This window comes from Pan troglodytes, chromosome 1, assembly GCF_028858775.2.
Source record: "Pan troglodytes isolate AG18354 chromosome 1, NHGRI_mPanTro3-v2.0_pri, whole genome shotgun sequence".
Taxonomy (NCBI): domain Eukaryota; kingdom Metazoa; phylum Chordata; class Mammalia; order Primates; family Hominidae; genus Pan; species Pan troglodytes.
The window spans coordinates 176,106,956-176,134,793 of NC_072398.2; the positions used below are offsets into that span (position 1 = coordinate 176,106,956).

The window sequence follows — 27,838 nt, forward strand, 5'->3', positions numbered from 1 at the left end:
CGAGAGCCAGAAATCACATTCCCTGTAATTAAAGGCAATGTTCTAGAAAGAGCCTGTAAAGGCTATATAGGAATTCCTGCAGTGAGTGTTTGGGAAGGTTTGAGATGACACCTTCTGTGTGCAGGAGCTCCCCTTGGGCCTGGCAGCCTCCTTTTGACCCAGGGTCTCTTGTGTCAACAGATTGTCCGTGTGGAGCCCTTGGTGACCATGGGCCAGGTGACTGCCCTGCTGACCTCCATTGGCTGGACTCTCCCCGTGTTGCCTGAGCTTGATGACCTCACAGTGGGTGAGGACCCTATATTAACGGGCAAGAAGAGACACACGGTCCTAGGACCGGAGCTGATGGGCCTTGGCCACCCTCCATCTAGTCCTGGAATTGCCGCTATTCCATCTGTGACAGAAGTCATTCAGTCTCTTACTTGCCTGCTCCAATGACAGGGTGTTCACTGCCTGCTGTTCCATTTCTGAGCAGCTCAAGTTATCAGAAGGCACTTTTAATTTCTGGTTTGAATGTGCTTCCCTGTGACTTGTTCCCATTGCTCCAATTCCACCCCATGGAACACACAGAATAAGTATAGTCTCTCTTCTCCTCCCATAGGATTCATAGCCCCCAAAGCCTCTTCTTCTTTAGGGAAAACACCTTCAGTTCTTTTAACTATTCCCATGGGACAGGGCTTCCTGTCACCCCTTCAACCCCCCTTTTCATTAAAGTCCCTCTCAAGATGAATGCACACTGATTTCTAGGTTGAGTCTGGCCAGAGGTGAGGTGTGAGTACACTTGACAAGGTCTGCTCGCCACTCCCTTCCTCTAAGGACGCCCTCATGCTCCCATCTGAGCCCCTCCTTCCCTCTCCTGCTCTCTAGATTGACAGGTGGGAAATCTCCCCTAAGTCAACAGCCCCATTTCTGCTAGCCTGCCATACCTCCCTCATGCTAGGAGGCCCCCCAGCTCCAACCCACCCCCAACCCTGTACCCACAGCTCTCCCTGCTGACACTGTGTGTGATGTCTCTGCAGGGGGCTTGATCATGGGCACGGGCATCGAGTCATCATCCCACAAGTACGGCCTGTTCCAACACATCTGCACTGCCTACGAGCTGGTCCTGGCTGATGGCAGCTTTGTGCGATGCACTCCGGTGAGTTCAGCAATGGGAGATGTCCATGCCAGCCTGCTCTGGGCATTAAGGATCCTGAGGTCAGGGAGGTGGCTCCTCTAGGTGTGCTTCATTCCCAATACCTGTTCAGTCTGGGTCTATATCCGTAAACAAAAATTTGTGTAGCCCCTTATATGAGCTTAGGCAATGTTGTAAATCCATTGTATATATTAAGGCATGCATGTTATCTTTCAACAACCTAATGAGGGAGGTTTATTATCCCTATTTTATAGATTATTATTAAATAATAGAAAGATTATTATCCCTATTTTATAGATAGGAAACTAAAGCTCAGAGAGATTATTTGCCATAGGTCACACAGCTGGGACTCACACCCCAGTAATCAGGCTCCCAGGTCCCTTAGCCGTTCATTATGCCATCCTGCCTCTCTGGAGAGGAAGTCAGGCCTTGGCATCAAAGCTGTGTGTCTTAACACTGTGAGGTACAGTCGTGTGTCACAGAACAGTAGGGATATGTTATAAGAAACAAGTTGTAGGCAATTTTGTCATTGTGCAAACATCATAAGAGTGTAATTACATAAACCTAGATGAGATAGCCTACTTCACACGTAGGCTATTTGGATAGCCTACTACTCCTTGACTACAGACCTATACAGCATGGTACTGTACTCAATACTGTAGGCAGCTGTAACACAATGGTATTTATCTAAACATACCTATACTTGGAAAAGGTACAGTAAAAATACAGTATAAAAGATGAATGGTACACCTGTGTAGCGTACTTACCATGCATGGAGCTTGCAGGACTGGAAGTTGCTCTGGGTGAGTCAGTGAGTGAGTGGTGAGTGAATGTGAAGTCCTGGGACACTGTACACCACTGTAGACTTTATAAACACTGTACACTTAGGCTACACTAAATTTATTTTTTGAAATTTTCTTTCTTCAATAATAAATACTGTTAGCTTACTATAACATTTTTACTTTATAAACTTTTTAAAAACTTTTGACTCTTGTAATAACACTTAGCTTAAAATGCAAACACATTGTACAGGTGTACAGAAATAGTTTCCTTCTTTATATCCTTATTCTATAAGCTTGTTTCTATTTAAACTTTTTTTTTTAACTTGTTAAAGTTTTTTTGTTAAAAACTTAGACACAAGGCTGGGTGCAGTGGCTCACTCCTGTAATACCAGCACTTTGGGAGGCCAAGGCAGGTGGACTGCTTGAGCTTAGCAGTTTGAGACCAGCCTGGGCAACATGGCCTACAACATGGTCTACAAACAATACAAAAATTAGCTGGGCATGGTGGTGTGTTCCTGTATTTCCAGCTACTGTGGAGCCTGAAGCAGGAGGATCACTTGAGCCTGGGAGGCAGAGATTGCAGTGAGCCGTGATTACGCCACTGCACTCTAGCCTGGGTGACAGAGCGAGACCCTGTCTCAAAGAAAAAAGGTCAAGACATAAACACATGTTAGTTTAGGCCTACACAGAGTCAAGATCATCAATAACGCTTCCACTTCCGCATCTTGTCCCACTGGAAAGTCTTCAGGGGCAATAACACACATGGAGCTGTCATCTCTAACAACAATGCCTTCTGGAATACCTCCTGAAGGACCTGCCTGATGCTGTTTACAGTTAACTTTTTTTTAATAAGCAGAAAGAGTACACTCTAAAATAACAATTAAAAGTGTAGTGTAGTGAATACATAAACCAATGACAGAGTCATTTATCATTATCAAGTATTATGTAGTGTACATAATTATATGTGCTATACTTTTATACAACTGGCAGTACAGTAGGTTTGCTTACATCAGTGTTACCATAAACACATGAGTATGACATTAGGACAGCTGTGATAGCAGTGATACCACTAGGCAACAGGACTTTTTCAGCTCCATTATAATCTTATGAGACCACCATTTTATCTGTGGCCCATTGTTGACTGAAACGTCTTCATGTAGCACGTGATCATGTAAGTAAAAGTGATTAGAGAGGATGTTTTAGAAAAATAAGAAACACTTCTACCACCCAAACTGGGATTCAAACATTTAAAGCGTTTTACCTAAGGGGTGGGATAGGAGTGACACTTTAAATAACCTTGGATCTGTCCTGGCAGGTGTGAGGGACCCTTGGGATGGGAGGGACAGTTGGTCCTGTTGAAGTGGGTATTTCAGGGAGCCACCCGACTCCTTCACTTCACAGAAGAGGGCCCAGGGAAAGACTCCCAGCTTGGCAGCACTGGTCTTGGATGAGAGATAGCCCTAGCAAGATTCACATCAATTCATCCTGCTTTCCTGAACGCTTGCGGGGCCCTGTCTTTTGACCTATTTATTATCGGCGGAGAAAGGAGACTGACATTTGTGAATTCTTTCCCTTCTCTGAGGCCCAGGTTCCTCACTGACAAATATGTGGTTGAGAGGAATAAGTAGGTCCTGTATGGGAAGCTCCTTGCATAGAGCTCAGCATGCAGCAAGTGTGTCATCTTCACTGCCATGGCCAGGAGAATGTGATTAGCTGTGGGCCCAAGGGGGAATTGGTGAGCCTAGTGCTGCTGTTCCTGAGGTTTCTGCCAGCCTGCTGCAGAGCCTCCTTGCTCCAGCTCTCCTGCCCTGCTGCATTCACTGTGCCCACCACCAAGAGCATTCAGGTTTTGTGGAGACTGCACAGGGCTGTCCTCTTAGTAAAGGCAAGACATGGCTGGACTTCTTCAAAAGAGCTTTACTAGAACTGAAGAATCCCAATCAGAATGGCCAAGGAAAAGTCAGTTGTCTGTGTCCAAGACAAATGTCAAAACAATAAAATGATGAGGTTGGACATTGATTTATGGAAGCAGATGAGGTGTTGTAGGAAAAACGCTGGCCGGGGAGTTAGGTGGTCTTGCCTGAGCCCTGGCATTGCTGCAGCTGACTTTTCTGGGAAGACTTTGGTGAGTCATGGCAGCTCTCAGAGACTCAGTTTCTTTACTTGTCATAAGGGGGTGCTAGCGCTCTCCCTGGGCTCTGTCGGGGGTGGATCCCACAAGCCGATGGACTGGGAAAGGCCTTGTAAATTTTAGTAATGGTTCAGAAGGGAGGCATTTTAATGTTCCCCAGCTACACTGCCTGACACCCACTAAGGGTGTCAAGGCCTGGCCTTGGACTCCTGCCCTTGTGCAATGCCCCTGCCATTGTGGGTCGTTGGGCAGCAGTGCCAGTCCCAGCTTTTTCCTGAATAGCCTCTGGGTCAGGGGCTGTGCCTAGATGGGAGAAGGAGGATGCTCTGTCAGTGAGGGTCCCTGAGACAGAGGGCAGTATTAGGTTCCATGTCATGTCGAAGCTGCAGGGAGGAAACTAAAGCCCAGCAAGCACAGTTTGTAAAGCTCATTGTTTGGGTTTATACAAGAGAGTGAGAGAATAGGGACTCTCCCAGGCTTTGCTCCCCCACTGACTGCATGCCACAATGTGGGGCCCAAGGTTTCAGCTCACAACACATCAATTCTGTCTCACAGTCCGAAAATTCAGACCTGTTCTATGCCGTACCCTGGTCCTGTGGGACGCTGGGTTTCCTGGTGGCCGCTGAGATCCGCATCATCCCTGCCAAGAAGTACGTCAAGCTGCGTTTCGAGCCAGTGCGGGGCCTGGAGGCTATCTGTGCCAAGTTCACCCACGAGTCCCAGCGGCAGGAGAACCACTTCGTGGAAGGGCTGCTCTACTCCCTGGATGAGGCCGTCATTATGACAGGGGTCATGACAGATGAGGCAGAGCCCAGCAAGGTAAGCCAGGGTGTCAGCTGCTGCTGACCAAGACTGGGGAGGAATGATTGTGCTGGGACTGAGCCGGTTCCCCTATCCTGACCCTGGCAGCCACGTCTTCAAGGCTGCTGCCTGGGTCAACCCACCCGGGGTACAGGCAACAGGATCTATCGTCAGAAATGTATTAGACAGTGATGGAAGCTTTCATCTACTCTGCCCCTACCACCTGCCTGGGATGTGCTTGTCTCTTAGTGAATGTAATCTTTGGTCCTTATAGCAAACCCATTTTATAGATGAGGAAACTGAGTCTTCAAGAGGTAATGTAGGCTGGGCACAGTGGCTCACACCTGTAATCCCAACACTTAAAAGAGATAATGTAAACTTCCACAAGATTCGAGTAATCGATTTGATGCCTTGGAATCTAGATTGACATTCCTTCCACATATACCATGCAATTTTTATTAGCAGTTTTTTCTCCATTTAGAAAGGATTTGTGCTTATTGTAAGAGACTTGGAAGGTACAAACAAGTAAAAAGGAAAGAAAAGACTCCACCTGTAAATATGACCCAAAGCCAGTGTTGCTAATGTGTTTGGTATACAGTTGGCCCCTTGTATCTGTGGGTTCCACAACAGTGGATTCAACCAACTGCAGATTGAAAGCGTTCAGGGGCCAAAAAATGGATGGTTTCATCTGAAATGAACATGGACAGACTTTTTTTCTTGTCATTATTCCTTAACTGTTACATAGCATTTACATTGTATTAAGTATTGTAAGAAATCTAGAGATGATTTAAAGTGTACAGGAGGATGTGCATAGGGTTATATGCAAATACTAAATCATTTTATGTAAGGGACTTGAGCATTCATGGATTTTGGGGGATCCTGGAACAAATCCCCCATGGATACTGAGAGACAACTGTATTTATTTCCTCTTTCTCTGTATGGATTTTTTTGAAAGTTTTTAAATTATAAAAGTAATGTAACAATGCTGAAATATATAAAGAAAAAGTTAAAGTGCATCTCTTTACACCAGGGTGTAACCACTTATGTATAACAGTTTTGTGTGCATTCTTCGAGACCTATTTATTTTTATTTATTTATTTTCTTATTGTTTTTTTTTTTTTTTTTTGAGACAGGGTCTCTGTAGCCCAGACTGGAGTACAGTGGTACGATCACAGCTCACTGTAGCCTTGAACTCCAGGGCTCAAGCAATCCTCCTGCCTTAGCCTCCTAAGTAGCTGGGACTACAGGCATGTGCCACCATGTCCAGTTAAAATTTTTTTTTTTTTTTTTTTTTTTGAGATGGAGTCTCACTCTGTCACTCAGGCTGGAGTGCAGTGCGTGATCTCAGCTCACTGCAACCTCTGTCTCCCAGGTTCACACGATTCTCATGCCTCAGCCTCCTAAGTAGCTGGGATTACAGGCATACGCCACCATGCCTGCCTAATTTTTGTATTTTTAGTAGAAATGGAGTTCACCGTGTTGGCCAGGCTGGTCTCGAACTCCTGACCTCAGGTGATCTGCCTGCCTTGGCCTCCCAAGCCAAGTGCTGGGATTACAGGTGCGAGCCACTGTGCCCGGCCTGGTTAATTTTTTAATTTTTAAAATTTTTTTGTAGGGATGGGGTCTTGCTATGTTGCCAAGGCTAGTCTTGAACTCCTGGCCTCAAGCAGTCTTCCCACCTCAGCCTCCCAAAGTACTGGGATTACAGGTGTGAGCCACCACACCCAGCCGAGACCTATTTCTCTGTATGTGTGTGTGTGTATATGTATGTGTGCATGTCTTCATTTCATTCTGTAATATCCCATTTTTGCATGTAAATAATTGGCCTAATTTAGCCCTTACTGACATTTATGTTGCATAAACTGTTTTGCTCTTACAAATAAGATTGCATTCCCTCTGCCCGGCCAGCCGCCCCCTCCGGGAGGGAGGTGGGGGGGTCAGCCCCCCGCCGGGCCAGCCGCCCCGTCGGGGAAGTGAGGGGCACCTCTGCCCGGCCGCCCCTACTGGGAAGTGAGGAGCCCCTCTGCCCGGCCAGCCGCCCTGTCCGGGAGGGAGGTGGGGGGTCAGCCCCCCGCCGGGCCAGCCGCCCCGTCGGGGAAGTGAGGGGCGCCTCTGCCCGGCCGCCCCTACTGGGAAGTGAGGAGCCCCTCTGCCCGGCCAGCCGCCCTGTCCGGGAGGGAGGTGGGGGGTCAGCCCCCCGCCCGGCCAGCCGCCCCGTCCGGGAGGGAGGTGGGGGGGGGTCAGCCCCCCGCCCGGCCAGCCGCCCCGTCCGGGAGGTGAGGGGCGCCTCTGCCCGGCCGCCCCTACTGGGAAGTGAGGAGCTCCTCTGCCCGGCCACCACCCCATCTGGGAGGTGTACTCAACAGCTCATTGAGAACGGGCCATGAAGACAATGGCGGTTTTGTGGAATAGAAAGGGGGGAAAGGTGGGGAAAAGATTGAGAAATCGGATGGTTGCTGTGTCTGTGTAGAAAGAAGTAGACATGGGAGACTTTTCATTTTGTTCTGCACTAAGAAAAATTCTTCTGCCTTGGGATCCTGTTGATCTGTGACCTTACCCCCAACCCTGTGCTCTCTGAAACATGTGCTGTATCCACTCAGGGTTGAATGGATTAAGGGCGGTGCAAGATGTGCTTTGTTAAACAGATGCTTGAAGGCAGCATGTTCGTTAAGAGTCATCACCACTCCTTAATCTCAAGTACCCAGGGACACAAACACTGCGGAAGGCCGCAGGGTCCTCTGCCTAGGAAAACCAGAGAACTTTGTTCACTTGTTTATCTGCTGACCTTCCCTCCACTATTGTCCTGTGACCCTGCCAAATCCCCCTCTGCGAGAAACACCCAAGAATGATCAATAAAAAAGAAAAAAGAAAAAAAAATAAATAAATAAATAAATAAATATGATACCCAGTTAAAAAAAAAAAATAATAAGATTGCATTGAAGATTTAAGGCTCACATTTATCCTGTCCTTCTGTACAAATATTTGTGTAGGATTGAGTCAGAAAAATGGACTTTGTTACACAAAGGTTTGAGCACATTAAATATTAATAGATATGACCAAACAGCCCTCGAGAAGAGCTGTGTTTATGCCTACTTGTAGTAATGGTCTGTGAGAACACCTTTTTCCCTACATTCTTGCCAACACTAAATAGGATCACTCTTTCATTTTTGCCAATCTGATAGGGTTAAAAATAGTATCTCGTTTTATTTTGCAGTTCTTGGATCACTTGTGAGGGTGAGCCTCTCTTTGCAGCATTTTGCAGTTTGTTTGTCTTCAGCTGTGATCACTTGTTCACATTTGTCTTTTCTTGTTTATTGTTTTTTGTTTTGAGACAAGGTCTCACTCTGTCACCCAGACTGGAGTGCAATGGTGCAATCTTGGCTCACTGCAACCTCCACCTCCCAGACTCAAGCAATTCTCCTGTCTCAGCCTCCCGAGTAGCTGGGAATACAGGCGCATGCCACTGCACCTGGCTAATTTTGGTATTTTTAGTAGAGACGGGGTTTCGCCATGTTGCCCAGGTTGGTCTTGAACTTCTGAGCTCAGGTGGTCGCCTGCCTCGGCCTCCCAAAATGCTGGGATTACAGGCTTGACCCACTGCACCCAGCCTTTTTCTTGTTTATTGTGATAAGCATTTCCCCCTGTTGTTACATTGCCTTCATAACCATCATTGTTAATATCCATCTTTTATTAGAACTATTACATTGCCTTCATAACCATCACTGTTAATGTCCATTCTTATTAGAACTGAAGAATCCCAATTAGAATGGCCAACCTTGCATTGCACCTTGCATTGAGGAAATGAATGCCCTATTGCTGCCCATAGTTGGAAATTTAAGTTGCTTCCAATTTTTTTATTATTTTAATTAATGGAGCAATGAACATCTTTTGTCTGTAATTTGAGTAATATCTTTTGTTTTTTTTGTTTTTTGTTTTTTTTTTTTGAGACAGAGTCTCGCTCTGTCGCCCAGGCTGGAGTGCAGTGGCGGGATCTCGGCTCACTGCAAGCTCCACCTCCCAGGTTCACGCCATTCTCCTGCCTCAGCCTCCCAAGTAGCTGGGACTACAGGCGCCCACCACCACACCCGGCTAATTTTTTGTATTTTTAGTAGAGATGGGGTTTCACTGTGTTAGCCAGGATTGTCTCGATCTCCTGACCTCGTGATCCACCCACCTCGGCCTCCCGAAGTGTTGGGATTACAGGCGTGAGCCACTGCACCCGGCCAATTGGAGTAATATCTTAACATAAAATCGCAGATCAAAGGATAGGCATTCCTTAAGACTCTTAATCTATACCTATATACATACTTAAAACATTTTAAAGTTGTGAAGGGCTATAAAATCATCCGGTACAATCCTCTCTACAAATAAGGAAATGAGGCCCAGAAAGGGAAAGAGACTTCTCTGAAGACACACAGCTAGCACAGAACAGATTTAAATTCCAGCTTCTGACTCCTGGTTCAGTGTCGGTTCCCTGACATATCAGCCTGCAGACTTTAGCACTATGCAAACATTGCTCCCTGTGGGACACTGCGGTAAGTGCTGGAGGTCCTGGAACAGCGGTGGCAATATGGGACATTGAGCTGAAGTGCTCTGGCCCTCCTGGGCCCCTGGATCTGCCTGAGGCCAAAGCCCAGACAGTGTGTGTCACCTAGCACCAAGTCACCTAGCAAGGACATCTAGACCAGAGCTTTCCAGCTGCTCTGAGGTGTTCCCTTGAGGCTCTCAGGGGTAGGAAAGCTGAGGAGGGATGGGACCAAGGGGAGTCACCACCCCCACTGTACCCAAAGTGGCTCTGCTGTCATCCATTTGATGTATTAGATGCCCCCTAAGATTATGATTTGGCAGAGGGGTTTGCCCAGCTTTTGAAATATTTGGAGACCTGATCTGATTCCTTTATTTCCCAAGGAGAAGACTGTGAGGCACAGAGAGCCTTACCCAAAGGCCCTCCCAGAATCAGCAGCAGAGGGATATTTGCCAAGTGCCCCAGTGAGCAAGACCCTGATACCCGAGGGAACAGGGCTGGGGCAGAGTGGTGGATGCCATTAGACATCTGGGCATTTCATTTTAGAAGCATTGCTTCCAAACATTTCTGTTTCTAAGCATTCAGGAATTTGTCCCTGTGTGCCAGGCCCTGTGATGGGCCCTCTGCAGGCACTGCCCCATGTAAAGCTTGCTGCAATCCTGTGAGAAGCAGCCTACCCCCATTTCACAGAGGAGGCCCAGAGATAGGAAGTGGCTTGCAGTCAAGGGCTGGGGTGGACTGGAGCTCATGCAGCCACCTGGCCTCCTCAGCTGGTGTGTGCCTGGAAGAGACAGACTATCTGGGTTCTTTCCCATGTCCTGGGCTTCTCTGCATGGCTCCTGATGCATCAGTGAGCACCAGGAGCGCCTGTATCCAGGTGGCCCTAAGTCTCACTTTCATTATGCAGCTGCTGCCACTGCCAGGTATGTGACACACCTCACCTGGGGTTAGATCAGGTTGCTCTGTTTCCTGCTGGGTTCCCCTGTTCACATTAGCAGGCAGAGGCCAGCGGAGTGTTTTTTGCCCTGCCCCATACCGTCCACACCAAAACTAATTTGGGCAAAGAGGCTCTTTAGCCCCAGTTTCCTCCCTGCAGAGTGGCCTCACCAGCAGGGTGGCCTTACCAGCAGGGTGGGCCTGCACAAGCGGGTGGCACACAGATAAGCTGCAAGTGCTAGAGACCAGAGATCCAGGGCAAAGGGTTGCCTGGCTCTAGGGTAGAGCAGGTCAGCAAGGGAATGGGTGGGGACTGATACTTCAGCCACCTGTGGACCAGGCACCGTGCCTGGCACTTTCTACATCATCTCTTTTAGTCTTCCAGAAATGCTAAGTAACCTGCCTAAGCTCTGCTAAGTGTGTTGTAAATGGAAAAAGCAAATTGGCAAACAGTACGTGTAAGATGGTCCCATTTTTCAGGAGGCTGAGGCAGGAGAATGGCGTGAACCAGGGAGGTGGAGCTTGCAGTGAGCCAAGATCGCGCCACTGAACTCCAGCCTGGGCGACAGAGCGAGACTCTGTCTCAAAAAAAAAAAAAAAAGATGGTCCTATTTTTTAAAAACAGTGGGCATATGTATGTAATTTCTAATAGACAAATAACTCCCACAAAGTATGTATTTTTATTGTCATGTTACATGTGAAGAAACAGGCTCAGAGATGACCTGCCTGGGTGTGTCCCCAGCTGCCCACCCTAAAGCTTGTGCTTTTCCAGGATCCCCCCTGCCTCTCCCCGAGAGCATCTGCCAGAATTCATTTATGGATGAGGAAGCTGAGGCCAAGAGAAGCTCAGCCATCCCAAGGCACACAGCACATTGAGTCATGACCATTTAGGGCTGCAGGAGACATCAGCTCAATAGAAGATTTGGGTGTGGGAGCCCCCAGGGCCAGGGAGGTATGAGCCTTATTCATGTGAGCATCCTCCAGACGATGGTGGCTGCCTGGGGAGTGCTGTACCCGGAGGACTGTGGAGCTTGGTCCAGGGACAGCAGGGAAAGTGCCATGACCAGTTGGTGCCATGAGCCCTGGGTTGCACTGAGGGGCTGACCCATTCCCAGAGTTCGTGCTTCCCTGGCCTCGGGGAAGGTGGGAAGGGAGGGAGGGAGGGAATTCCCCTGCATGGGGCACTGCATCAGGGCAGTTAAATGTTTAACTCTGTTAAACACTTGCACCAGGCTAGGCTGGGGTCGCTGAGTTCTCTAGACTGTCGGGGACTCACTGTTTGGCCCTGGGCACACACCACTTAACCTCTTTGAGCTCCTGCTCTCTCTGCTAGAGGATACCCACTGTGCCTAACCTCACCAGCTTTCAAGAGTCTCAAAGGCAGTAATAGACATGAAAGAGCTTTGAAAAGGCCAGGAGTGCTGAACAGAAGCCGGGTGTCGCTGTTACACCCCGATGGCGCTGGGCGCTTGTCTGCAGGCTGATCACAATGCCCTCTGTCATTTCAGCTGAATAGCATTGGCAATTACTACAAGCCGTGGTTCTTTAAGCATGTGGAGAACTATCTGAAGACAAACCGAGAGGGCCTGGAGTACATTCCCTTGAGACACTACTACCACCGCCACACGCGCAGCATCTTCTGGGAGCTCCAGGTGAGGCTTGGGTTTCTGTAGCCCTGGCTCCTCCAGGCCAGCTGGGCAGGGAGCCCGGACAGTTAACACTGTAGCCATACTCTCTCCCCTTCAGGGTAAAGAGTGGCTTTGTCCTAAGGAACTGCAATGCCTTCTTAAGCAGCAACACAGTCGTTTCCTTCTGAAGGAACCGACTACCTTCAGTTCAAGCAGCAGGCTCTTAGCAAGCATCTGCTTGGTGCTGGGGAGTAAGCCCCTGGGCCAGTACTTTGGGGAACACAGACCTGTTCCGCCCTTGAGGAAGGGTTAGCCTCTAGCCACGGTGAGCAGACAGATCCCTGCACTGTAAAGGGCCGCAGGAACATTAGTAGGAAGTGGCTAGTTCTGCCTAGGGCTCGAGGTAACAGCCAAGCCTGGCTGTGAAAGGTGAGTGAGAATTTGCTGTTGCATGTGTAGATGGGTGGGTGGATGAGGAGCAGTGACACTTTAAGTGGGGGAAGGTCAGGAAGAACCCCTCAGGAGATGACTTTGTGAGCAGGGACCTGAACATAGGGAAGGCAGGCCAGGAACAACTCTGGGGAGGACTCTGGAACTCTGTTCACAGGCAGAGGGACAGCCAGAGCCCAGGGCTTGAGCTGGGCTAACAGGAAATTAACCATTATAAAATGGACAGTTCAGGGTAGTTTAGTATCTTCACAGTGTTGTGCAACCACTACCTCTGTGTAGTTCCAAACATTTTCATCTCTGAAAAGGAAACCCTATACCCATTAAGCAGCCACTCCCTATTCTCTCCCCTTTCCCCAGCCTGTGGCAACCACCAATTCATCTTCTGTCTCTGCAGATTTACTTATTCTGGATATTTCACATATATGGAATCATTCAGTATGTGCCTTTTGTGACTGGCTTCTTTTACATAGCATAATGTTTTCATGTATCAATATATCATTTCTTTTTATGGCGGGATAGTAGTTCATTATATAAGAGACCACATTTTGTTTTGTCACTCATCTGTTGATGGACATGTGGGTTGTTTCAACCTTTTGGCTACTGTGAACAGTGCTGCTACAAACCTTCATGTGCATGTATTTGTTTGAATACTTGTTTTCAGTTCTTTGGGATATAGAACTAGGAGTGGAATTGCTGGGTCATATGCTAATTCTGTGTCTAACTTTCTGAGCAACAACCAAACTCTGTTCCACTGAGGCTGTGCCATTTTTCATTCCCACCAGCAATGTATGAGCGCTCTATTTTTTCAACATTCTCACCAACACTTGTTATTTTCTGGTTTTTAAATTATTAGTATTATTATTATAGCCATTCTGGTGGGTTTATGGTATTGACTTGCATTTTCCTTGAAATTAATGATGTTGAGCATCTTTTTATATGCATGTTAACCGTTTTGTATATCTTCTTTGGTGAAAAGTCTATTTGAATCCTTTGCCACCTTTTAAAATTTGGTCATTTGTCTTTGTTGTTGAGATGTAAGAGTTCTTTGTATATTCTGGATACTAGACCCTCATCAGATATATGATCTGCAAACATTTTCTCCAATTCTGTAGGTTTCTTTTCATTGTCTTGGTAACGTCCTTTGATGCACAGAAGTTTTTAATTTAGATGAATTCCAATTTATCTATTTTCCCTTTTGTTTGTGCTTTTAGTGCCATATATAAGAATTTATTGTCAAGTCCAAGCCCCTTTGTTTTCTTCAAAGACCTTTATAGTTGCAGCTCTAATATTTAGGTTGTTGAGTGGGGTAGGAGTCCAGGCTCCATTCTTTTGCTTATAGCTATCCAGGTGTCCCAGCAAGGCTGCATGTGTTTGAAAAACAGCAAGAAGCCTTCGGAGCCAGCATGCCCACGCTGAGCTATGGTGAGGAATGAGGTCAGACAGGCGCCAGAGGCTAGATCATATGGCTCCTTGTAGGTTAGGAAGGACTTTATATTTTATTCTAAGTATAATAGGAAGCCAATGAGGGCTTTGAACAGGAAAGTGGCATGGCCTGATTTTTGTTTTAAAAGAATAACTGTGACAGCTGGATAGAGTGGATGGGGACGGGAGTGGACAAGAGTGGAAGAGTAGAGGAAAGAAGATACTGTTGTCTGGGCAGCAGCAGAGGAGAAGTGTCAAATCTGGGAGATGCAGTGCAGGCTGAACCAACCAGCAGGATTTCCAGACAGATTGGCCATGGATGTGATTCAAAGGTTCAGGGCCAAGGTTGGCTGCCTTTTTTTTTTTTTTTTTTTTTTTGAGGCAGAGTCTTGCTCTGTCACCCAGGCTGGAATGCAGTGGCGCGATCTCGCCCACTGCATGCTCCGCTTCCCGGGTTCATGCCATTCTCCTGCCTCAGCCTCCCAAGTAGCTGGGACTACAGGCGCCCACCACTACGCTTAGCTAATTTTTTGTATTTTTAGTAGAGACAGGGTTTCACCATGTTAGCCAGGATGGTCTCGATCTCCTGACCTCGTGATCCGCCCGCCTCGGCCTCCCAAAGTGCTGGTATCACAGGCGTGAGCCACCGCACCCGGCCTGGTTGACTGCCATTTGAAACATGGGGGAGGGGACTGGAAAGGGTAATCAGAAGCCATTCAGATGTCCAGGTGGGATGACAGCAGGAGCCAGTGACGTGTGTCGGGACTTCAGGAGTTCAGTGGAGGTTGGAGCCCTATATACACATTTCTCAGCCACAGAGAAATGTTTTCTAAAGCCATGGAGGGAGATGAGTGAGGGCGGATAGAGAAGACCCTGGGACACCCTGCAGGTTAGGGGAGGAGGAACTAGCCAAGGGCAGGAGAAAGTGCTGTCAACCAGGGCAGGGGAACAAAACCAGGAGGATGTGGCATCCCAGAAGCTAAGGGAAGACTGTTTCAGGAGGAAGACCAGCAACTGTGCCACATGCTGCTGAAGGAGATGAAGACAGACTCGACCTCTGGATTTGGCCATAGGAATGTCATCATTGACTTTAAGCAATAGGGGTGAATCCTTGACCAGTGGGTTTGAGAGAGAACTGGAGACAAGGCGGTGGACACAGTGAAAACAAACCTGAGGCTCACTATCAAGAGAGGCAGAGAAACAGGGTGATGGCTGGAGGCGGGTGTGGGGCCAGGTGAAGGTACTTTGTCTGTGTGATTGCTTTAAGATGGGAGAGATGGCAGTCATGACGGTGATCCAGTGGAGGGGAAAATGACAATGCAGAAGAGAGGGTATATTGATAGGGTGAAGTCTTGAGTAGGGGAGTGGAGTGGCTCCTGAGCTCAGGTGGAGAGGCTGCCTTTTGATGGGCACATGGAAAGTTCATCCAGTTGTCAGGAGGGAAGCAGTACTAATGGCTACAGTTGCTACTAATGGGAGGACCATAGGGTGGTGGGAGGGTGTGGGAGTTCTCTTCTGATTGCTTCTGTTTTCTCAATGAAATAAGGATTTCAGCTGAGATGAAAGGGGAGAGGATTTTGATGGTTTGAGGAGAGAAGAGATGTGAAGCTGTCCCTCGGAGAGTGGGAAATGAATTAACCGGGGAAACACTGTGGCATTGCCAGGCAGCACTGGGCCTACCAGGGATTCACACTCATGAATATACAGTGAGACCAGCCCTGTGGTTGTGGGTTTTCACCCAGGAATCTGTGTTGCTGGGGTACAGAGTAGGCAGAGAGTTATATTTAACCATGGCTGAGGTTTTGCAGGGAGTGTGATGTGTAGGCAAGAGTGAGGACCCAAGGGTGTGTTATGATGAAATCTAAGCCAGCTATGGAGGGGAGGCCGGATGTGAGAGGCCCCCAGGGACTGACAAGGGACTGATATGGTGGCCAGGATGCCCTGGGTGGAGTGGAGCATTGAAGTCAGGGGACTAGAGGGCGTAAGCTAGGAAGAGAGGCGGTGATGGCTGAGAGCAAACACTTGCAATGGAAGCTATGGAGACTGTGAATGTAGGGCAGGGTGACAGAGCCTAGGGGTCAGCAAACTTTCCTAAAAGGCCAAACAACAAATATTTTAGGCATTCCAAGCTACAGAATCTATCACAGCTCCTCAGATCTGCCACATGGAAACAGCCAGGGATGGTACATAAATGAATAGGGATGACTGGCCCCAGTAAAACCAAATTTACAAAAACAGTCACTAGGCCACATGCTCACTTCCGCTCCCACACTGGATCCCCACGGGTAGTAATTTCTGTCCCCTCCTCCAGGGTATGTTGTGAGAGCCAGTGGCCAAGGACATGTGGAAGATAAGATCACTGGAATGTAAAGAAAGAAGGCCAAGGGCAGAGAGGCCAGGCGTGGTCAGGACCTTCTCTGTGGGTTTTAAATTACCAAAAGTTTTTTTTTTTTTTTTCTTTTTTGAGATGAAGTCTCGCTCTGTCGCCCAGGCTGGGGTGCAGTGGCTGGATCTCGGCTCACTGCAAGTGCCACCTCCCGGGTTCATGCCATTCTCCTGCCTCAGCCCCCCGAGTAGCTGGGACTACAGGCGCCTGCCACTGCACCTGGCTAATTTTTTTTTTGTATTTTTAGTAGAGATGGGGTTTCACCATGTTAGCCAGGATGGTCTCAATCTCCTGACCTCGTGATCCGCCCGCCTCGGCCTCCCAAAGTGCTGGGATTACAGGCGTGAGCCACCGCGCCTGGCCTCACCAAAAGTTAATGTTGAAGAAAGTGACGGTTTTCCAGGATCTGGTGAAAGGAACCAAGGATGTTGGGATTCGGGGAATTCAGTGATCCACACTCTAGTGAGGGGAGCCATGGTTATCAGAGGAGGTATTGGGCACGTTTCCAAGTTTCTGAGGTTGGTTTCTGGGCATGGGGGAGGAACAGAGATCTGGAAGCAGTAATGAGGGGCCAGGGGGACCCTACCTCACCTCCATCTATCCCAGTGGCAGGAGGGTTGTAGGGGAGAAAATGATACCACTTAAAGAGGGCTTCAGGGTTCTAGTTAACAAGGAGGGGAGAGGAATGTTCAGAGAAGCGACTGAGAATGGAGAGGGTTTTATTAAGGTCAGACCATGAGAGCAGGGCTTGAGAGGAAAGGCGGTGGGGCAGTGGCAAGTGAAGTCAGATTAAGAGATGCTGCATTGCTGTAGTAGGCTAAGATCACAGTAACAAGGCATCTGGCAGGCCATGGTGACTAAGGACAACAGAATGTAAGGCATGACGGAATTATACCTGGTGGGCTCCTAGGAGAGGGTGATTGGTCAGTTCTGACATTGGGCAGGTATATTAAGCAGAATGTGATTGGGCGGTGGTAGGGGTGGAGGAGTGTAGGGGTGAGGGTCTCATCATGGCCTGGAGGGGCTATGGGGTCTCCCCCACACCCATTAGTCTTAATCTTGGGCAATGTCAAGGCCCACAGCAGGTGGTGGGCAATTTTGCCAAAAGCAGAAGCCACTATGAGTCCTTCTTGATCCCTGCCAAGAGCAGTGTTAAGGTTGTGGAGTGTGGTTTTGTTAAGAGAAAGGAGAGGAACTAGTGAAAGAGGATCAGAAAGATAACAGCAGTGGTTAACATTAGCCACTCCCAATGTGGGTGGATGTTAATGCTGAACACTTTCCACGCATTATCTTCATCTTCCCAACAACCCTCTGAGAGTAAATATTAGTGTTATTTCCATTCCATAGATGAGAATACTGAGGATTAGGTTATCCAAAGTAACTACCAGCTTGGTCAACATGGCAAAACCCTGTCTCTACTAAAAATACAAAAAGGAACCAGGTGGGTTGGGGCATGCCTGTAATCCCAGCTACAAGGGAGGCTGAGGCAGGAGAACCCAGGAAGTGGAGGTTGCAGTGAGCCAAGATCACGCCAGTGTACTCCAGCCTGGGCAACAGCAAGACTCTGTCTCAAAAATAAGAAAAAAAAAAAGGAACTGTTGGAGACAAAGTAAATAACACAACTCAGAGAATGAGTGTATTAGTGATCTATTACTGCATAATGAACAAAACCAAAAGTTAGAGATTAAAGCAGCAAACATTTATTATATCATAGTTTCTGAAGGTCAAGGATTTGGGAGTGGCTGATCTGGGTGGTCCTGGCTCAGGGACTCTCATGCTGTGGGCTATGGCAGCAGTCATGTGGAGGCTTGACTGGGGCTGGAAGATCTGCTTCCAGCTCACATGGATATTGACCAGAGACCTTAGCTCCTTGCCACATGGGTTCCTCCAGTGACCTCATGACAAAGCAGCTGGCTTCCCCCAGAGCAAGTGATCCAAGAGAGAGACCAAGGAAGAGTCTGCAGTGCCTTTTATGACCCAGTCGTAGGTCACACCTCTCACTTCCACCATATTCTCCTTATTAGATCAGAGTCACTAATCCAGCCCATACTCAGGGGAGGGGCACTGAGCTCCACTTCATGAGAAAGGACTAGCAAAGAATCTAGGGGCATATGTTAAAACCGCTACAGAAGGCCGGGCGCAGTGGCTTACACCTGCAATCCCAGCACTTTGGGAGGCGGAGGTGGGCGGATCACCTGAGGTCGGGAGTCTGAGACCAGCCTGACCAACATGGAGAAACCCCATCTCTACTAAAAATACAAAATTAGCCAGACGTGGTGGTGCATGCCTGTAATCTCAGCTACTCAGGAGGCTGTGGCAGGAGAATCACTTGAACCCGGAAGCGGAGGTTTTGGTGAGCTGAGATCACGCCATTGCACTCCAGCCTGGGCAATAAGAGTGAAACTCCATCTCAAATAAATAAATAAATAAATAAAAATAAAAATAAAACTGCTACACAGAGCTAGGATTCAAAATGAGGTTTGTCTTACATATTTGTTCTGTTAAGTAAATACTGGCCCACACTGCCTTCAGGTAAAAGAAGAATCTGGAAGAATAGGTGTGTTCAGCCTGCATTCGCATGCAGGAAGTGAACGTTCAGACCTCTCGTGATCTGTCATTGTGCGGTAGTAGGGAAGCGGGACTGGGAAGAGGGAGAAGTCAAGCTGTGGTGCAGTCACAAGGAAGACCTCAGCTGACCCACAGGCAGCCCTGGGGTAAGATGGCCCTCCAGAGTTGTGTCACCTTTAGGCCAGTGGGCTAGGACTTTATACCAAATGCTGCCCCATCAACCAGTCATTGTGCAGACTGACCTTGGATGAGGCAGCTCCCTTCTGCCAAGGGCAGTTCTCCCTGAGTGTCAGCAGTCAGCACCCTGTGCAGCTGGGGGAATGGGTGCCTCCCTGGAGCGGGTATCTGCACGCAGCATCCTCTACAGTAGAAATGCAGAAGCCAAGACATTTCTAGAGGGGAGGAATAAACAATTTCAAATGCATGCCTTTTCCCCCCCTCTGCTGGGATAACTCTTCTCCTCCCATTGGCGGCCTTTCCCCCAGGTTCCTCCCTAATGAGTAAGGCCCTGGAATGAACCAAGTGTGACCAGGCCTGCGTGCTAAGCCCCTTAACAAGCTGCATTCTGGGTGATTAGTCCATTCGGGTCACACCTGTGCCAGGCCTGGCTGGTCCAGTCACTTCCCTTCCCCCAGCTTGGTCAATCAGCAACACGCGGGGTCAGGGTTAGCTGCATAATTTGCAGGGCTGGGTGCAAAAAGCAGGCCAAAAGTGCCATTAAAGGTACTAAATATAAAGCTTTTTTCTTTCTCCATGGTCTCTCTCGTCACAAATATTTGCAACTTAATGCCATTCTAAGTGAAGAAAAATTTAAATTATTAGTATGAATTTTACTGTTCATTGTTTAAATGTTACATTTAACTCCTCATGTATATGTATTTCTTGGTTTCATTAAGAATGCTGCATAAACTCTTTTTACTTCTTTTTGTTACATGCACATTCTACCAACACTACCTTTGACTTACGGTGAGTAAGGAAGGACTGAAAGAAAAGGAGCCAAGCTGGGCAGCTCTGTCTTGTCATTCCTTTTCATGTCATCATTTTCGTATAAGCGGTTGGCTAACACAGGGAGTTAACACCAGTAAGAAAGGATAAGATAGGGTCCTTGTGTTCATAGAAGGCCATTGCCCCAGGACTTCCTGCTGGGGCTGGGGTTCCTGGCTCAGGCTGGGCCCCTTGGATTTGCCATGGGGCCCTACAGCCAGTGAGCAAGGATGGCCAGAGAACAAGGGCTGCAGTGAGATTCTCTGCAATGACTGGCCTCAGCAAGGGGGCAGCTTAGGACCCTGACATCCCAGGTCACTAAGCCACACAGGATAAGTAATGGGTGGACAGAAGCGGGAAAGGAGAAGGGCAGGGCACATGTTTAAAACTTAAACTTTCTGAGGCTAAGACTGGAAAAGGAATGGTTTCAGCTGATATATTTGGATACCAGTTGACTATTTTTAGGAAAAAAAACACAAATGGCTTTTAAACATCACAGTGTGATACAGTCTAACTCAGAATTAGAGACAGGCAAAACAGAACTCCAGGAGTCTCATTTTTCACCTATCAGAATGAATGACAGCGATCTAGAAGTTTGATGTCACATCGTGCTGGCAAGGGAGAAGGGAAACAGTGTTCTACGTTGTCTGGGAGAGTATAAAATGGTACAAGCTCTGAAATGGTATCCATGAAAATTGCACACACTGTTTAAGCCAAAATCTTCCACTTCTAGGAATTTATCTTTCTGACACATATATAAATGGGCAAAGATAACATATACGAAGTATATTAGTTGGAATAATCTGGAAATAATCTAAATGTCTGCCAGTATAGAAGTGATTAAATAAATTATGACACATCTGCTGTAATCGAGCAGGGGTCAATAACCTTTGTTTTTTTTTTGAGACGGAGTCTCCCTGAGTCATCCAGGCTGGAGTGCAATGGCGCAATCTTGGCTCACTGCAACCTCCGCCTCTCCGCTTCAAACGATTCTCCTTGCCTCCGCCTCCTGAGTAGCTGGGATTACACGCACCTGCCACCACGCCCGGCTAATTTTTTTTTGGTGTTTTTAGTAGAGACAGGGTTTTGCCATGTTGGCCAGGCTAGTCTTGAACTACTGACCTCAAGTGATCTGCCCGCTCGGCCTCCCAAAGCGCTGGGATTACAGGCATGAGCCACCGCACCCGATCCAATAAGCATTTTATACAATGGGCCAGATAGTATACAGTCTAGGTTTTTTGGACCATAAGGCCTCTCTAGTAACTGCTCCTCTGCCTTGTAGCCTGGAGGCAGCCATGGACAATTTGTAAAGGGACACACAACCAGAGGGCGGGCCGAATTTGTGGACCCCTGCAGCACACATTAGACACCCACAACTGAAGGCAGTAGTGCCCTCTGTATTGATACAGGATACAGTGATGAGCCGGTGGCGCTAAGATGCCACCATTTATGAGGTTTTTTTGCTTTCTGTTTTTTCAAAGCTCCTCTGCTCTGTATCAGATGTCTCCCGAAGGGTAGGCAAATCATTCATATCAATGCTTGCCATTAGGGAGGGGGAGGGGAGTTGAGGGCGGGTTGGGAGCGAGGTCAGGTCATTGCTGGGAGGGAAACAGGGTCAGGAATGCGCAGGGAGGCTTAACTTTTGTACTATGGGGATTTCTGCTGTGGGCATGTGTAGGTCTTCCAAAGGTAACCAAGGAAACAATAAAAGCCATGCTATTTATTGAGATCCTGTTGCATGCCAGACATTGGCAAAGGCGCAGGATCTAACAGAAGAAAACAGGCAGGTCCCTGACTTCATGGGAGTGGTCCGGCAGCTCCAGAGGAGTGAGGGAAAGGGTCACTCAGCCTTCAGTGCTTACACACATGGCTGCTTTGGGGAGTCACCGTGCCCCCTAGTCTGATGTGGACCCTTTCATGAGCTGCCCTAGCCTCTGTTTGTCCCCACTCTTCCCACACTCATCCAGTGGCCTGTGTCTTCCACACCTGCGGGAGTGGGTGTCTTAAGGACAGAGACCATGTCTCAGTTATCTTGGTTCCCCAGCACCCAGCATAGAACCTGGTTCCTGACCTCGGAGGCCCCTTGGAACTGTATTTTTTTTTTTTTTTTTTTTTTTTTGGAGACGGAGTCTCACTCTGTCGCCCACACTGGAGTGCAGTGGCGCAATCTCGGCTCACTGCAAGCTCCACCTTCCGGGTTCACGCCATTCTCCTGCCTCAGCCTTCCGAGTAGCTGGGACTACAGGCACCCGCCACCATGCCCGGCTAATTTTTTGTATTTTTAGTAGAAACGGGGTTTCACCATGTTAGCCAGGATGGTCTCGATCTCCTGACCTCATGATCCATTTGCCTCGGCCTCCCAAAGTGCTGGGATTACAGGCGTGAGCCACCGCGCCCGGCCAGAACTGTTTAATGAATGGAGGAGCAGCCTTGGCTTCAAGGGCTCCCGGAGCTGTGAGAATCGGGCATCAGTAGACACTGGGGACCCTCAGGAACATGGTAGGACTCAAGCAGGGAGGAGGATTGTGACCCAGGGGCCAAAGTCTTCTCTGTTGGAGGTGGGCAGAGCTGGAGGGAAGAGGGGGCCGTCATCAGGAGGCAGCAGTGCTGAGTGAGGAAGCTCCCGCCTCGTGGCAGTCTGAGGCGTGGAAGAGAACAGCTTCTGCGCAGGAGGGTTTCCAGGGAGACCGAATTGGGGGAGCCAGGCGGGTGGTCAGGCTGTGAGCAAGGGATGCTGCAAACCAGTGGGCTCCTTGTTGAACCTGAGCCAGACTGCACCCACCCCATGAGCGCTGTCTCTGGCTGTGTGCCCCTAGGGAGACTGCTTAAGTTCTCTGAGAATCACTATGCTCATTCAACAGCATTCGTTTCTCAAACATTTATGGAATGCCAGCTCTATTCCAGCCAGATCTCAACAGCTAGATCAGGAATGATAGCTACCTCATTATTGCACTCCAGGCATGGGGTTGAGTGCCTTCCACTTGGTATTAATATCTCATTATCCTCACAAGGCCCATTTTACAGATAAGGAAACTGAGCTCAAAGAAGTTAAGTAACTAGCCCGGGGTCATCACTACTGGCGAATGCCAGAGCTGAGAAGCAAACCTAGATTGGACTGGTAAAGTCCTAGGTCCCATCACACCCCCTCCAAAGAGGGGAATTGGACTCAGGCGTGCTTCTGTCAAGCACAGAATGGGACCTGGCCCCTGGCCCCTTGCACTTGGAGACATTCAACCCTTGTTGGTTTTTTTCTCTCCAACCCTAATCTTTGTTTTCCAGGACATCATCCCCTTTGGCAACAACCCCATCTTCCGCTACCTCTTTGGCTGGATGGTGCCTCCCAAGATCTCCCTCCTGAAGCTGACCCAGGGTGAGACCCTGCGCAAGCTGTACGAGCAGCACCACGTGGTGCAGGACATGCTGGTGCCCATGAAGTGCCTGCAGCAGGCCCTGCACACCTTCCAAAACGACATCCATGTGAGTGGGGCAGGGCAGGGAGGGCGCACCAGGTGCATTCCCTTGGAATCCATGGTCTCCTACCCTGAACCGTGTGACCGACCTTGGGCACACCTGCCCTTTGGGTGTTTTCCCAACTTTAAGATGAGGTCCTTGTCCCTGTGTCTGCGGAGGCCTCAACCCACTCAGTGATGGCCCCCCTGGGAGAGGAGTCGTAGGGTCTGGCATCGAGCACTCCCATGACCTGCTCCGATTGTGTCCTCCAAGGTGGTGGAGTCAGGGCGTTCTCAGCCAGGGCTGGGGGGCGGGGCAGTGAAGCTGAGAGCACCTGAGGGGGTCTTGAGAATGCTGCAAAGCCTTCATTTGGGTGGGTATGAGCGGGCCAGCCATGAGCCTGTCATCTGTTGGAGAAAAAGCACCAATACCCACCTCCCTGGTCTACCCAGGTCTACCCCATCTGGCTGTGTCCGTTCATCCTGCCCAGCCAGCCAGGCCTAGTGCACCCCAAGGGAAATGAGGCAGAGCTCTACATCGACATTGGAGCATATGGGGAGCCGCGTGTGAAACACTTTGAAGCCAGGTCTTGCATGAGGCAGCTGGAGAAGTTTGTCCGCAGCGTGCATGGGTGAGTGGCCCAGAGTATAGTATGGTCCCTCTAGCTGACAGCCCCAGGGTACTGCTTCAGGGGAATGAGGCCAGCTCTATGGAGAACCAGGAGCCCCAGGCCTATCAGCTGGTTCCTTAGGGCCCCGGAGCTGTGGCAGCCTCTGGGTCAGGAGGTAAGCTGTGAAAGATGGGCAGGGGGTGGGCTTGCAGGACTACTTGCCCTCTTCTCCCTGCACCCCCTCCTCCAGTGAACACGTCACACCCTCCCAGCAGCCCCAGCCAGAAACCTGGGAGTCACCCCACTCCTCCCCAAGGAACAGATGATGGGTGTGGGCTTAGCTGTGTCCAGGGGCAACTGCTCCAGATGGAAAGGCCAAAGCTAAGGAGAGGGATTCCTGTCTATGAAAACCACGGAGAGGCCCAGGACAGAGGATTGCTCAGAAAACAGCCTGGATAAACTATTGAGTGGAACATGGACAAAGCCAGGAAAAAACAATGCCATATGATTCCTTTCATATAAAATTCCCAAAAACACACATGAATCCATACTGATAGCGCATCAGTAGTTGCCTGGGGATGGCAGAGGGCAACAGATAACTAAGGGGCATGGGGAAAGTTTGGGGCTGATGGTTATAGCCACGATCTGGACTGCAGTGATTGGAGTCCTTGGTTGCATGCATGTGTCAAGCTTATCCAATTGTGTACTTTAAATTATGTCTAGTTTATTGAAAGTCAATAACAGATTAAAGGAAAACAACCCCACTGCTCCATTAGGGAAGGCAGCCCTGCCTCTGGCCAGGCAGAAGGGCAGAAGCCCCTCCTGACTCTGCCTCCACTGCTAAGCTACCTAACCCCCAAGCCCCAATTCCCTACCTGCAAAAGGGGGATAAGAATACCTGCACCATCTTCGTCACCAGGTTAAGGGGGTTAAACAAGAGAAATCCTCCAAAAGCCTTTTCTGGGCTGCAGAATGAGCAGTTGGGTTTCTCTCACGCCTCGCGCTCCATGTGCCTCCTGGCGTCCTCACCCACTTCCCTGCCTCTGCAGCTTCCAGATGCTGTATGCCGACTGCTACATGAACCGGGAGGAGTTCTGGGAGATGTTTGATGGCTCCTTGTACCACAAGCTGCGAGAGAAGCTGGGTTGCCAGGACGCCTTCCCCGAGGTGTATGACAAGATCTGCAAGGCCGCCAGGCACTGAGCTGGAGCCCACCTGGAGAGACAGACACGTGTGAGTGGTCAGGCATCTTCCCTTCACTCAAGCTTGGCTGCTTTCCTAGATCCACACTTTCAAAGAGAAACCCCTCCAGAACTCCCACCCTGACAGCCCAACACCACCTTCCTCCTGGCTTCCAGGGGGCAGCCCAGTGGAATGGAAAGAATGTGGGATTTGGAGTCAGACAAGCCTGAGTCCAGTTCCCCATTTAGAACTCATTAGCTGTGTGACTCTGGGTGAGTCCCTTAACCCCTCTGAGCCCGGGTCTCTTCATCAGTTGAAAGGGATAGTAATACCTACTTGCAGGTTGTTGTCATCTGAGTTGAGCACTGGTCACATTGAAGGTGCTGGGTAAGTGGTAGCTCTTGTTGCTTCCCGTTCAGCGTCACATCTGCAGTGGAGTCTGAAAAGGCTCCACATTAGGTCACCTGTGCACAGCCATGGCTGGAATGATGAAGGGGATACCCTGGAGTTGCCCTGCCATCGCCTCCATCAGCCAGACGAGGTCCTCACAGGAGAAGGACAGCTCTTCCCCACCCTGGGATCTCAGGAGGGCAGCCACGGAGTGGGGAGGCCCCAGATTCGCTGTGCCAAAGCCAGGTCCGAGGCCAAAGTTCTCCCTGCCATCCTTGGTGCGTCCTGCCCCTTCCTCGTTCATGCCTGGGCCTGCAGGCCCACCCCACCACCACTGAGTCCACTCGGAGTGCCCTGTGTTCCTGGAGAAGGCATTCCAGGGTTGAATCTTGTCGCAGCTTCAGCCTGGGACACCTAGGTGGAGAGAGTGGTCTCTGCTCTGAATTGGATCCAGGGGACCTGGGCTCATTCTTCTTGGCTCGCCAACCCTGCAGGCCTCATCTTTCCCAAAACCCACTTTGTCTTGGTGGGAGTGGGTCCGCGCTGCTCTGCAGCATGGGGGCTGGGGAGTGGACAGCATCAGGTGGGAAAGTGGAGTCCACCCTCATGTTTCTGTAGGATTCTCACCGTGGGGCTGGAAGAAAAGAGCATCGACTTGATTTCTCCAACCACTCATCCCTCTTTTTCTTTCTCCCACTACTCCCCACCCCAGCTGTAGTTAATTTCAGTGCCTTACAAATCCTAAGCTCAGAGAAAGTTCCATTTCCGTTCCAGAGGGAAGGGAACCTCCCTAGGTCCTTCCCTGGCTTGTTATAACGCAAAGCTTGGTTGTTTATGCAACTCTATCTTAAGAACTGCCCAGCCTCAGCTGAAAACCCGAATCTGAGAAGGAATTGTGTCATGTAAGGGAAGCTGGAATTAAGGGAGCTGAGCCAGTCATGGTTGTGGCGTGTAAGTCAGGAGACCTAGGTTTCAGCCCCTCTCTACTGTCAGCGAGCTGTGCAACGTGGGCAAGTCATTGTCCTCTGAGCTGCAGTTTCCTCATCTGTCACATCGCTACAGACAAGACCTCCCTGGAACCCTTCTGATTGTCTTAGACACTGTGGTTGCAAAACCCACGGAAAGCCTCATTTGTGTGGAAAGTCAGAGGAAAAATGATCCAGTGGACACTTGGGGATTATCTGTCATTCAAGATCCTTCCTTCAACCCCAAGGCCAGCTCCCAACTCATTTTCAGAAAGGCTCATGTCTGGCTTGCAGGGAAGCATCTGTCTTGTCATTCCAGGTGCCAGAATCCTCTCAGAGTCATTGAAGGGTGTTCACCCATCCCACCCAAGGCTTGGCACACTGCCAGTGTCTTAGCAGGGTCTTGTGAGGGCTGGGGGCATCCAGGCACTCAGAAGGCAAAGGAACCACCCTACCCATTTGGCCTCTGGAGGGGGCAGAAGAAAGAAACAAACCTCATCCTATATTTTACAAAGCATGTGAATTCTGGCATTAGCTCTCATAGGAGACCCATGTGCTTCCTTGCTCAGTGCAAAACTGATGATTCTACTTGCTGTAGATGAATGGTTAACACGAGCTAGTTAAACAGTGCCATTGTTTTGCCAGTGAAGCCTCCAACCCTAAGCCACTGGGACTGTGGCCAGAGATGCCAGCAGCCTCTGTCGCCCTTAGTCATATAACCAAAATCCAGACCTTATCCACAACCTGGGGCTTGGAAAGGAAGGTATTTTGGAATCACACCCTCAGGTTATGTTGCTCCAGTAAAATCTTGCCTGGAAAGAGGCAGTCTTCTTAGCATGGTGAGCTGAGTTCATGGCTTTTTTTTGTAGCCAGTCCTGTCCCTGGCCATCCATGTGATGGTTTTGGATGGAGTTAAACTTGATGCCAGTGGGCAGTGCATGTGGAAAGTATCAGAGTAAGCCTCTCCCCTCCAGAGCCCCGAGTTTCTTGGCTGCATGAAGGTTTTCTTTAGAATCAGAATTGTAGCCAGTTTCTTTGGCCAGAAGGATGAATAATTGGATATTACTGAAAGGGAGGGGTGGAGATGGGTGTGGCAGTGTATGGTGTGTGATTTTTATTTTCTTCTTTGGTCATGGGGGCCAAGGAGAAAGGCATGAATCTTCCCTGTCAGGCTCTTACAGCCACAGGCACTGTGTCTGCTGTCTGGAAGACATGTCCCCGTGGCTGTGGGGCCGCTGCTTCTGTTTAAATAAAAGTGGCCTGGAAGCTGGCGTTTGTCGTTTCTTGCTTGGGGGACCAAAATGTGGAGTCAGATCTGGGCTCGGGTGCAGGCTGTGCCATTCCCCAACTCAGTTGCTCTCACTGAACCCATGAGCCCATGGCCGAGGGCTAGAAGAACATGCAGGAGCTGACAAGTTTATTTCTATCACTGTCGGAGTGTGATTGGAGTAAGTGTTGAAAGGATCCCTCTGTGTGCAGGGTGGCAAGCAGACCAG

The 27,838-nt window shown here is 49.2% G+C and overlaps 1 protein-coding gene across 1 annotated transcript in view; it reads left to right on the plus strand.

Annotated features, from left to right (window-relative positions):
• DHCR24 (24-dehydrocholesterol reductase) overlaps positions 1-27,613 on the plus strand; it is a 38,648-nt gene extending 11,035 nt beyond the window's left edge. Inside the window, exons 3-9 of the mRNA XM_001153930.7 lie at positions 181-286; positions 1,017-1,135; positions 4,601-4,864; positions 11,816-11,959; positions 23,025-23,222; positions 23,648-23,826; positions 24,855-27,613. Of these exons, the coding sequence (XP_001153930.1) occupies positions 181-286; positions 1,017-1,135; positions 4,601-4,864; positions 11,816-11,959; positions 23,025-23,222; positions 23,648-23,826; positions 24,855-25,008 (1,164 nt within the window). The 3' untranslated portion in view covers positions 25,009-27,613. The remainder of the gene's footprint in view (positions 1-180; positions 287-1,016; positions 1,136-4,600; positions 4,865-11,815; positions 11,960-23,024; positions 23,223-23,647; positions 23,827-24,854) is intronic.
• The last annotated feature ends 225 nt before the right edge of the window (positions 27,614-27,838 follow it).